Below are 12,453 nucleotides of genomic sequence, written 5' to 3'. Positions count from 1 at the left end.
TACCTGTGTGTTTCTGCAGTCATTTTGTTTATTTTCATTGTTTTATGGTTCTGAGATGTATTTGTGTTTTATTTTTGTTGTACTTTTGTGGTAATTTTGTGGGTTTTGTTGTTTTTTGGAGTTACGTTAATTCTTATCGTCATTTTGTATATTTTTCTCCTCAATTAGTAAGTCTAGAGGCATTTTGTGTATTACTGTTGCTGTTTTGTGTGTTTTTGGAGTCAATAAGTGAAATTTTCTCACCAATTTGTGGATTTTTGTTGTACTTTTGTGTGTTTCTGGAATCATTTTGTGCATTTTTCTTGTTATTTTGTGTATAAGTGTTGGAGTTTTGTGCATTTCTGGAGTCATTGTATGTATTTCTCTAGTAAATTTGTGTGTTTTTGTATTCTTTTAATGTATTATGTTCATATTTGTTTGTGTATATGTGGAGGGAATGCACAAAATGAGACCCATGTGTGAACTAAACCCAGGAAACAGAAGCTCTGACTGTACACTTAAAATCTTGATTGAGGAGGAAACGGAAAACGACAAAACCAACATAAATCAAAAGTGATTTTCCTCAAATGAACATTTTCTTGGCAACATTTCTGTAGATTAAAAACATCGTCACTTACCGCATGGCTCTCAGTGCAAGTTTGTACGCCAGTTCAGCGTCATGAGGTAGGAGAGAGGTGAAGAGATAGCGAGCGAAGGTGTGCATGGGGACGCTCTCTCTGTGGACGATCTCGCCAAGGCCAGAATACGGACCGGCTGTTTAACAAAAACACAGGAAAAGAGTGGAAATGTTTAGCAAATGAGACAGAATCAACTGAGTCTTTGAGTTTCAGAGTAAAAACTAATCACAAAACAGGAAAATGTATTCACTTATTGCTTAGATGTCTAACATACTGTAGCCTGAATATCATTTATCTGTGGAAGATCAAACTAGGGCACAATCATGTTGAAATTGTTCATTTTCCCGCCTTTAATCTGCCAATATCTGGAAAAGAGGAGATTTGTTGCTTGGTGGAGGTTTATGCTCTAATTTCATTTCTAACACAGATTATCATAGTTTATTTTTTTTTTTAACGTTAGCTTCTGATATATAATCAGTTGAGGTGTTGCTCTACACGGTGTGTGTCAGACTGAAGGCCAGGGGGCCAAATCCGGCCCTTTGGAGCATCCAATTTGGCCCTCTGGAAAAAAGTAAAAGAATCACAAAAAAACATGAATTCACTCCAAATTAGATCTCAGGACGCTCTGTTTTCTTGTGCTAATATCATTTTTATTTGCAAATTGTTGAAAGAAAGCCTTATTTTTTTTTCAAAATACTGCAATTTTCCTCAAATTACTATACAAAATTAGAACAAATGACCTTATTGTGAGCCCATGTCACAGACAAACTGAGAAAGAAAATCCCACATGGTTAGTGTGTGGACTCAGACTCACACTACCTCCCCTCCCTCCCCGTCTTCCTGTTCCCCCCTTTCCTCGTCTCCGGTGGGTTATTTTAAAGCCCAACAGGCTCGTGAACCAAAGACCACATCACACGCACACACACACACACACACACACTCTCTCCAGGGACCCGCACAGGCCTCAGAGCCTGGTGCTCTATTAGCAGAGGAGCCAGAGGTGGGTGGTCCCACCTGGGAACAGCCCGGCCACGCCCACAATCATCCTTCACCTCAGCCAATAGGAAACCAATTCATTGTTCAGCAATATTAACACACATTTTACAATACGTTTATATTGAGAAAATCTTAAAACTCCTGAGGGAATTAAAAATGATCTGTATTTGTCATTTTGTGTTTTTTCATTGTTTTGCAGTTGTGATGTTGTACTTATGTTTATTTTATTGTCATTTTATGTGTTTTTCTTGTTGTTTTGTAAGTCTGGAGGCATTTATTATATTACTGTTGCTGTTTTGTGTGTTTCATTGTGTTGGGTTTTTTTTTTTAAATGTACATTTGTTTAATTTTTATGTCATTTGTCAATTTTTCCTCCTGATTTTGTAAGTCTGGAAGTATTTTGTTTATTTTTATTGCTATTTCGTAAGTCTGGACTCTGTCTCTTTTACTGTTGCAGTTTTGAGTCATTTTTAGAATTTCTGTTGTACTTCTGTTTAGGTTTCATGTCATTTTGTGTATTTCTGTTGTCCTTTTGTGTGTTTTTGGAATCATTTTGTGCATTTTTCTAAGTCTGAAAGCATTTTGTGTATTTTCATCATTTTTGGTTTTTAAGTTGTAATTTTCTTATTATTTTTCATGTCATTTTGTGTATATTCATTGGTGCTCTATTAGCAGAGGAGCCAGAGGTGGGTGGTCGCTCCTGGGAACAGCCTGGCCTGGGTTTCTGGGTTTGGGCGTGGACGCACACCCGCAATCATCCTTCACCTCAGCCAATCGGAAACAGACATTCTACAGCAATATTAACACTGCTGTGTGTGTGTGTGTGTGTGTGTGTGTGTGTGTGTGCGTGTGCTGACACAATAATACTGTGTAAAGAGCTCATTTTGGTGGAGCTCAAAGCGTCTCAGCCTCTGTTTGCTCCACAAAATGAAAGGATAACAAATAGTGAGACCGAGTCAAATGTGTTTCTTCCTGTTCGTGTTTGAGAGGAGGAGAAAATAGTGTGTGTGTGTGTGTGTGTGTGTGTGTGTGCGTGGAGGAAAATGATTACATATTTTTACCTCCACCCAGGAGGTAATATCTTCGCCAATGTTTGTTTGTTTGCATGCTAGCAAACTACTTTTAGCTAAATTTTAACCAAAGATAAACCTCAGGCCATGGAATATTCCATTAAATTTAGGAGGGAATCTGGATTAATAAACTGATTCTGGATCAGTTTGGAAAATCCCAAAATCGTTCTCTCTCATCATTGATGAAATTTCAAAAATCTTGGTTTATAATTGACTGATCGTGCGCTTTTCATTGCGATTTGTCTTGTTATTAAAGGGGATAGAACATTCTTACAAGGCTTTAAAACACGTGTCAAACTTTTCGACGTTTCACGGCCGTTTCAAGCAGTGGTTCTCAACCAGGGGTGCGTGAACCCTTAGGGGTACTTGAACACATCTCCAGGGATACATGATAACGATTGTCAATTTAATTTTTAAATTTATAACACACATTACTTACATTCACACACACATTTTACTCATCCATCGCTAATAAATCACGGCACAACTCTTGAAAATACTTAAAAATGTAAAGTTCAAAATCTAAAACTAACAAAATGTCAGAATTAGATGAGAAAAAAAGGCTTAAATCCCAGTTTAATGTTGGACTAGATGCAGGAAAGTGTTCAGTGAAGGGTTAATCACATTAAGACAGGAAGGATAAGGAACACATAGAATAAAAAGGTAGGGGAAAAAAATGAATTATAAACTAATTCAGTAACTCCAAATACATAATTTCAATGAAACTCCATGATATTTTTCAGTTTTTCAACACTTATCACATGATGGCAGTCATTTTTAATCTGAAATTGTTGAAATAACTTTTAATATTTTCAAAATCTTAACATTTTCCTCAAATGATTCCACAAAATTCTGCCAAATGAAATAAAAACTGGTCAGAAAACCAAGAAAATTCAAAGTAAAGTGTCTTACATACTGTAGCTTATATATGACTTATATATGGAAGTTCAAACTAATGCACAATAATGTTAAAATTGTTCATTTTCTCACTTTAAATCTGCCAATATCTGGAAAAGAGGAGATTTTGGTGCTTGGTTGAGGTTTGTGCTATTGTTGCTAATGTTAGCTTCTGATATATTATCAGTTGTGGTGTTGCTCTACACGACAGGTGTCAGACTTAAGGCCCGGGGGCCAAATCCGGCCCTTTAAAGCATCCAATTCGGCCCGCAGGAAAAAAGGAAAAAAATCACAAAGAAAACATGAATCATTGTATAAAATGACCAACTTATGAAACTTATCTCAATTAGTTTGCAGGAAGCTCTGTTTTCCAGTGCTTATATAGTTTTTATTTGCAAATTGTTAAAAGAAATATATTTTAATTCACAATCCTGCAATTTTCCCCAAATTAAATAGAAATTATTCATAAAACCAATGAAATGTTTAGTGAAGATCCTGCAGAGACTCATATCACTCATATTGTCAGTGTCTCACACACTTTACAATTTACAAACTATGGAACAATAATATTAAAACTGTTTGTTTTCCAGCCTAAAGTCTGTGGCCCCCTTAAGGGCAAACTGGTCCATATTGGGCCCCTGAGATAAAATGAGTTGGACGCCACTGCTCTGTACATTTTTAATGTAGAATTATTTCTTTAATGTTGTGTTCTCCTCACCCTCCAGCAATTTTCACACGCATTTATCACATGATGGCAATAATTTTTAATCTGAAATTGTCGAGAACATTTAATATTTACAAAATTCTTACTTTTTTTTTTAATATAGTGCCACAAAATTTACTAAAATTAAGTAAAAACTGGTCACAAAATCTAGGAAATGTGTTCACTTATTGCTCGGGTGTCTTAAATACTGTAGCTTATATATCATTTATATGTGGAAGTTCAAACTAGGGTAAAATTATTTTGAAATTGGTTATTTTTTCAGCTAAAATCTGCCAATATCTGGAAAAGAGGAGATTTGGTGAAGGTTTGTGCTCTTGTTACTCATATCTAACACACATATTCATTGTTTTTTATTGTTATCTTCTGATATATTTTCAGTTGAGGTGTTGTTATATATGAATTACATATTTATAGTTGTGTTCTCCTCACCCTCCAGCAGAAACACAGCCTGTTTACGGAAGATCTTGACCAGGATGTCGTCCAGATCCACTTCCTGCAGCTTGGCCAACAGCTGCTCCTCGTTGCGACACACCTTCTCCTGAGCGTACAGTCCGTCTGGCATCACGCGCTGCTGACCCAGGCCGATCAGCGCCGTCTCCACCGCCAGCGCCACGTACGACTCCCCGTCCCCCAGCAGACGCTGGACCGGCATCCGCTGGAGATCCGCCCGACTCACCACGCTGGAGCAGTCTGAGAACAACATGGGGGGAGGGGACGCAGCAGCGTTAATGAAAATATTAATATGAACACGTGTGTGTGCGTGTCTGTGTGTGGTGGTTTTACCTGAGAGGTCTAAGCAGGTGTTGGACCCCTCCTCCCCCGTCCGTCCTGACTCGGTCAGGGTGCTGAACAAGGTACCGATGGGATCCAGTGGGTGACCCACCCAGCCCTCCATGTTGGTTATGGAGGTGTGGCCTTTATGTAGCAGCTCTAAAACATCACAAATAACAAATAGATCAACTCCTTTTTACATTGCTTGGTAACTAAGTAAAGCAACTTACAACCTGTACACCTCACACCATTTTTAGTTTTTCACTTTACTCAGATTTCCTCCTCATACAACACTTTTTATATATTAGTGATGGGCTGGTCTTTCTGACATTGTTTTAGCTCTTATTTCTTTAACAGACACCTCTATGTCAGCCTTGGTTCTTGTGTGTCACAGTATAAAGACTTCAACCATGTTATCCCACAAAAAAAGAGTTGTTATATGCTGACAACACCCAGCTATATCTCACAGTCTCCCCCTATTCTCTTGCTGCGTGCATCTCTGACATTAATGCATGGACAAGTTAAAACTTTTTAAAATTAAATGACAACAGACCGAAATTATTTTAATTAGACCCAGACAAAAACAATCCAAACTCAGAGGTTTTAATAAATACATTCAAATAAGCATCACAAACCTGATTATAGATTTGTGTTATGTAATTTAAAAAGTAGTACCAAGTAGTTAAAACTGGCAAAAAATGGGCATAACAAATGGTAAATGTGGTTAAATTGGCCAAATAAGCATTAAATCTGGTGAAAAGAGGTTAAAAGTGACAATAATGGGTCAACATATGTGACATTAGGTCGAAAAAGTGGTGAAAAGTGTTTATAAGTGCTGAACGTAATACAATATATACATATAATGTTTTAAAAGTGGAAAAAAAGTGCAGAAAAGTCATTAAAATGTGATGTAGAAGTGATGTAGAAAATGCATTAAAAGGAGCAAAACTATGGCAAGAAAAAGTGATGAAAATAGGTTAAAATATGGAAAGTTTGGTGTAGTTGCAGAAAAAAGGTCAAAATAAGCAAAAATGGGCTCAAATTGTTCAAAAAATATTCTTAGTTTCTTGAACGCATCTGGTGACCCTCAACATTAGATCATCCAGTTCCACTGATCTTTTTAATCTGGCTTTTAACACATGATAACCTTTATTTTATATTGTCTTTCTTTTTAATGATGCTTTTTAACTCGGTATTTTCTTAATCCATGGTTTTATATTTTATTGGCTCTCCAATAAATTTATTTTGGGCTACATGTCCTGTGTATGAAAGGTGCTTTATGAATAAATATAGTTGAGTTGAGGCATAATATTATCGGTATCGGCCGATATTGGCTTCAAACTGAATGAACCGATCAAATAACAAGCGTTCAAATCAACGTGTAATCATTGTATAAAATTATTGTTTCCATAGTTTCCACAAATAAATTCCATGATGAAGCCAAACCTTTCTTGTGCCGGCGAAAGTGTTCCAGTTGTCTCTGCTGCTGCCTCCGTAACGTGTTCACCACAGCGATGGCCAACCTGAGCGCTTCCCGAGGGTAGCCATGTGACCGCAGGGCGTCCACCCGGGCACAGGCCGTGGGAACGTGTTCTGGAGAAGAAATCATAGAACATCCATCCTCAGCGTCCACCGTAACCCAGTGTTCCCCCGTTTTCTCACTGTGGTCCAGCTGACTCACCGTGCCATAACGGCCAGCCGCGAGCGTCGAAGAGGGAGCCCTCCTGGTTGTCATGGTAACAGTAGTTGGCATAGAGGTCACTGGCGATAATGTGCTGGAGGTGTCTGTCCTGCCAGTGCAGGTCACAGGCTTCAATAGCCCGCGTGAAGACAGTCCTGTGGGGGCGCATCTCTGCAGAAAATAACACCGTTTTCAGCCCAGAAATGTTTAAATTACTCTTTAATATCAACAGAATATTTCAAATAAAACTTCTGTAACCCAATGAACATATTCAATATTCTAACAAGTTTTTCCCTCAAAAATCCATGTACAAAATGTATTATTTCAACTTCAAATTCTTGACACTTAATTTAATTTTGCAACTGAAAAAAAGAAGTTTTTTGTAATTATTTGAAAAATGAAAGTTTGTTGGATCATTAAAGGAGGAATGTTCAGCTTCATTATTATTATTATTATTATTGATTAAAAAAAAAAAGGCAGATTTCAAGCAGGTGTTAAAAATTCAGTTATTAAGACAAAAATGTTTCACAGTTTTTGGGAAAAAGGTGATGGACTTCATAATTATTAATAGATTTAAATGTACAAAAGTTTCTTTACTGTTGGGGCTGCATTTTGGTGAAAGAACATTTTGAATTTTTAAACTGTAGCGCCACCTTCAGGGCCTTAGTTTGATCGGATTGAACCTTTGTGCAAAATATGATGATTTTTTTGTTTTGTTTTTATTAATTTATTTTCTCCTTTCCTTTTTTCACTCTTTTCCCGCTCTTTTTTTAATCTTTTTTTTTCCTTTAAAAAGAGAAAGAAACAAAACAAAATGTGGTTATTTTTTTATTTATTTTATATATTTTTTCTTTTTCTCTCATTTTTTTTTCCTTTAAAAAGAGAGAAAAAAAAGAAAAAAGTAAAGAAAACAAAAAATACAATAAAAAATGAAAACAGAAACTAAAGAAGAAGAAGAAAAAAACAAAATGACAATACGGCTCCTAATTAAGGCCACTTGTTGCAGACTGCAATTAAAACTGAAGAAGCTTTAGCATTTAAGCTAACAGCTACATCATTAGGCTCCTCCCACTATCACAGCTGTAGAGTGTGTACATGCGGGGCGAGTCAATGTCTGACCTTGGTTGCCATGGCCACCCTGAGGCAGTGAGTGGGTGAGGTTGGGCAGCTCGTTGCCGTGGTTACCGTCCTCCCAGGGACAAACGTCCACGCTGTTCCATCGACGCAGCTGACGTAACCATGACGACTTTTGCTCCGCTTTACAGTGAGGGTTCAACACAATGCACATCCAGAGAGCACCTGAACACACACACACACACACACACACACACTTAATGATGTAAGAATAATGTATAAAACAATATAAACTAAGTTATCACAGAAGAAAGTGAGCCGCAAGCAAGTGTTCATCGACGGCGAGGATCAAAGCATCGCGACCATCTTGTCCTGGTACACAAAACTCATCCTGAGGCAAACTCCTACTGCACACATATCGTTTTGGAGTAAGTTGGAAGAAACAGAACCACAAAGTGACAGAAAAATAGACAAAATGATACTAACAATATAGAAAAATTACTCCAATAAGACAACAGAAGAACAAAAATGCACCTAATGACAATAAATTATGCAAAATCCCATTGGAAACCTACAAAATGACAGAATATACAAAATTAAAATACACAAAAATGACTCCAAAAAGCCAATATAAGAACAAAAAATTTACAAATTTACTCATAGAACACACAAGACAACTACAAAAATACACAAAATGACATGAATATACACAAAATGACAGAAAAATATACAAAATGACAATAAAAATACACAAAAATGACTCCAAAAAGCAAGTGTTCATTAAAGGCGATGATCAAAGCTGCACCACCATCTTGTCCTGATACACAAAACTCAGTAAAAAATGGAGAACTCGTCCCGAGGCAAACGCCGACCACACACGCACACGCACACACACACACCGTTTTAGAGCAAATTGGAAAAAACAGAATATGAAAAGTGTTGCAGTCTCTGGGGATACACAAACGTATTCAGGGATTTCACACGAGTATTGTGTTTGTGTGTGAGCAGTACAAGTTTTTATAATGTGTGAGTTTGTGAGAAAGGACGACGACAAGGACGAAGAACATGGAACTCGTGCAAAAGGTGGAGAGGAGAAAAGAGGAGGAGAAGAAAGAAAGAAAAAAACGGCGGGGGGGGGGGTGGAGAGAAGACATGGATGCACGAGTGATGACGAGTGAATCGGGCGTAGCTTTGTGTGTAGAAGTGTGAAGTGACGCTGTGCCTCAAAGAGAAGGAAGACAAAAGGAAGAGAAATAGAGAGGAGGAGGAGAGGCAGCATTCAGCACACAACAAAATTACTCACATAACCACAACAAAAATACACAATATAACTGTAAAATATACACAAAATGAAAGGAACATATACAAAATGACACTAAAAATACCCAAAAATGACTCCAAAAAGCATAACAACAAAAATGTACAAAATTACTCACAACACACACGCACACGCACACGCACACACACACACTGCAAAATACACAAAATGGCAGAACACTACACAATATAACAATTAAAATAAAGAAAATGACAGCAAAATATTCAAAACATTAAAAATACAAAAAATGAAAAGAAAATACACAAAATGACAAAAAAATACAAAAAATGATATATACAAAACAACAACAAAAATGACTCCAAAAAGCCCATATAACAACAAAAAATTACAAAGTTTCTCACGAAATACACAAGAATACTACAAAAAAAACAAAAAGACAGTAAAATTACGCAAAATTACAGAAAAGTAAACCAAATAGAAGGAAAATAGATACAATGACAGTAAAAATACACAAAAATGAGTCCAAAAAGGCAATATAACAACAACATTTTTCAAAATTACTAACAAAACACACAAGACGACTAAAAAATACATAAAATGACAGAAAAATAATATACAAAACAAGAAAGTGAAGTGAAGCTGCGACTCAAAGAGAAGGAAGACAAAAGGAAGAGTGAGGCGGCGTTCAGCACACATCAGGGCGAGTGATAAGAAGTTAGTTGGAAGGGTTTGAAGTGTGGACTTCAAAGAGACGCTACGACACACACTTCCAAAAATACGTGGGAGTAAAACAGATGAGATCACGGCGTTGTCCTGAGCTAGCAGGGAGCAGGAGAAACCAAAGAGACGTTGTCATACACAATAAACGCCACCGCACAGACAGGAAAACAACAAAGAGCTTCTGTGTCCTGCTGACGGCGCTTTGTGCTGCAGGTACAACAACGTCTATCAAACAAACTGAGAACGTTATCAAACTGAACAAGTGCGTCGGACGCAGAACGCCGTCACGTCCACGTGTTGCAAAGGTTATCACACGATTTCACCGCTCATACAAATACAAATGTCATCGACATGATTTAAGCTTTTCACAGGTTCACATTAAAATAACAGAATAAAAGATCTGAGCTGTTCAATGGATCACTTAGAAATCACCAAATGCTCACCGAAAGACTCACACACTGAATGATAGAAATATATACAATGTGATAATGAAAATACACAAAAATGACTCCAAAAAGACAATAGGACAACAAAAATGCATAAAATCACTCACAAAACACAAGCTGACTTCAAAAATGAATATACAGAAGCATAATTAAAAAAAACACACAAAATGACAGAAAAATATAGAAGAAAACAATAAAAATACACAAAAATGAATCCAAAAAGCTAATTCAGAAACAAAAAATCAATAAAAATAGACAAAATGACAGTAAAAATACACAAAAATGACTCCAAGAAGCTAATATAGCAACCAAAATGTACAAAATTACTCCAAAAACACACAAAAAATGGAAAAATGCACAAAAGGACAATAAAAAATACACAAAATGACAGAAAATTTTACAAAATAACAATGATACACATAATGATAATAAAAAAACATAATAATGACAGGAGAATATTCAAAACAACAATAAAAATATGCAAAATGCCAGAAAAATATAGAAAATGACAATAAAAATAAACAAAAATGACTCCAAAAAGCTAATATAGCAACACAAATGTCAAATTACTGACAAAACACATAAGGAAACTACAAAAATACACAAAATGACAACAAAAATAGACAAAATGACAGGAAAATACAAAAAACAACAATAAAAATACACAAAAATGACTCTAAAAAGCTAATATAGCAACAAAAATGTCCAAAATCACTCACAACACACAAAACTAGAACAAAAATACACAAAATGACAAAAAATTTAAAATACACAAAAATGACTCCTAAAAGCTAATGTAGCAACAAAAATACTCACAAAACATTTGAGAAAACTACAAAAATACACACAATTGATAAAGAAAGTGGGGCAAAGCTACTGAAAACCGAGCGTCACAGTGTGTGTGTGTGTGTGTGTGTGTGTGTGTGTGTGTGTACACACCCAGTTCGTCCCACAGCTGTCGGTACTTGTCGGTCATGGTGGTTCCCTGTTGTCTCCACAACGCTAGTCGAGGGTCGGCCATGAACTGCTCTGTGATTAGCGTTAGCATCCTAGCTCCATTAGAGTCACGCATCTTTAGCATCTCCCTCACCTGGAGAATGACACGCACACACCATGTTTATACACACACAACTCTGAATATAGAAACATCTGCACATGTGTGAACAGCTGGTGTGATGTGTGCAGTGTGTGTGGAGTCTTAAAGGATCCTCCACTGTTTTCACAAACCTGTCCTAAAACCTTTAAAAAGTCCTTATTAGTAGATCTATGTCTAACACATTATTGTGCAGCGTATTCATTTTAAAATCAGTGCACAGTGCGCTGACACGCTCTGGTGGCTGAAGTTAGCGAGTAATCACAGACAGTTGAAGACACACAACCCCTGAGGATAGAAGGACTTTTGGGTGGGAGTCCTTCAACTGTCCATGATTTACTCACTAACTTCAGCCACCAGAGCGTGTCAGCGCACTGTTTAAGGAAGAGTAAAGGTCCCCTAGGAGAGCTCTTCTTCTCTGCTTCATTGTCTACTACCAAACCACAGAGTCGGAATTGTCGCCAACAAAAGAAGTTTACATCGATATCTTGAAATATGACAATTACAGGGGTGGGAACTTATAAGTTTACTTCCTCCCACTCCTTTTCGAGTTCATGTATATATGAAAGTATGTTAGTTTGAAAAGAGTCATGTGTATATGTAATGTACAATGAACTCGGAATAAACAATCAATCAATCAATCTTTAACTTTTCCTGATTATTTAGATCAGTGGTGTCAAACGGGGGCCAAATATAAAGTAGTTTTCATTTTCAGCCTCGAATCTGATTTAGGATTAATTTCAACATTAATTTCCACAAGTTTGCACTTTGACGTCTGACAAATATCAGTCCCTGCAGGATTTTCTCTTAAATTTCATTGATTTTGTGACAACGGTTTATTCATTTAAAAAAAAAAAAGAGAAATTCTTTCAGGAAAATGTAGTACTTTGAAGAACTTCAGATTTAAAATGACTGCAGTCATGTGATAAAAGCATGGAAAAAATGTGATCCTCCAAATATTGTGGAGTTTCATTTGAATTTGTATATTTAGAAGAGCTGAGATATCTACAACTGGATTACTTGGTAATTGACACAATAATTCATCTTTTTTCTGTCTTTTTTTGACTTTCTCCTGCGTGCCGTAT

The 12,453-nt window shown here is 36.6% G+C and overlaps 1 protein-coding gene across 2 annotated transcripts in view; it reads right to left on the bottom strand.

The window, feature by feature from the left end:
* Positions 1–12,453, bottom strand: part of LOC114469970 (zinc finger SWIM domain-containing protein 6) — a 73,626-nt gene that overhangs the window by 13,607 nt on the left and 47,566 nt on the right. For both annotated transcript variants that reach the window (XM_028457920.1, XM_028457923.1), the window contains 7 exons: positions 11,215–11,365; positions 7,876–8,055; positions 6,757–6,927; positions 6,522–6,668; positions 5,088–5,234; positions 4,734–4,994; positions 618–753 (listed from right to left, as the gene is read on the bottom strand). In XM_028457920.1, the coding sequence (XP_028313721.1) occupies positions 618–753; positions 4,734–4,994; positions 5,088–5,234; positions 6,522–6,668; positions 6,757–6,927; positions 7,876–8,055; positions 11,215–11,365 (1,193 nt within the window). The remainder of the gene's footprint in view (positions 1–617; positions 754–4,733; positions 4,995–5,087; positions 5,235–6,521; positions 6,669–6,756; positions 6,928–7,875; positions 8,056–11,214; positions 11,366–12,453) is intronic.

Source organism: Gouania willdenowi, chromosome 9, assembly GCF_900634775.1.
Source record: "Gouania willdenowi chromosome 9, fGouWil2.1, whole genome shotgun sequence".
NCBI lineage: Eukaryota > Metazoa > Chordata > Actinopteri > Blenniiformes > Gobiesocidae > Gouania > Gouania willdenowi.
The sequence above is the reverse complement of the archived record's forward strand: the minus strand, read 5'-3'. Positions and strand labels throughout refer to the sequence as shown.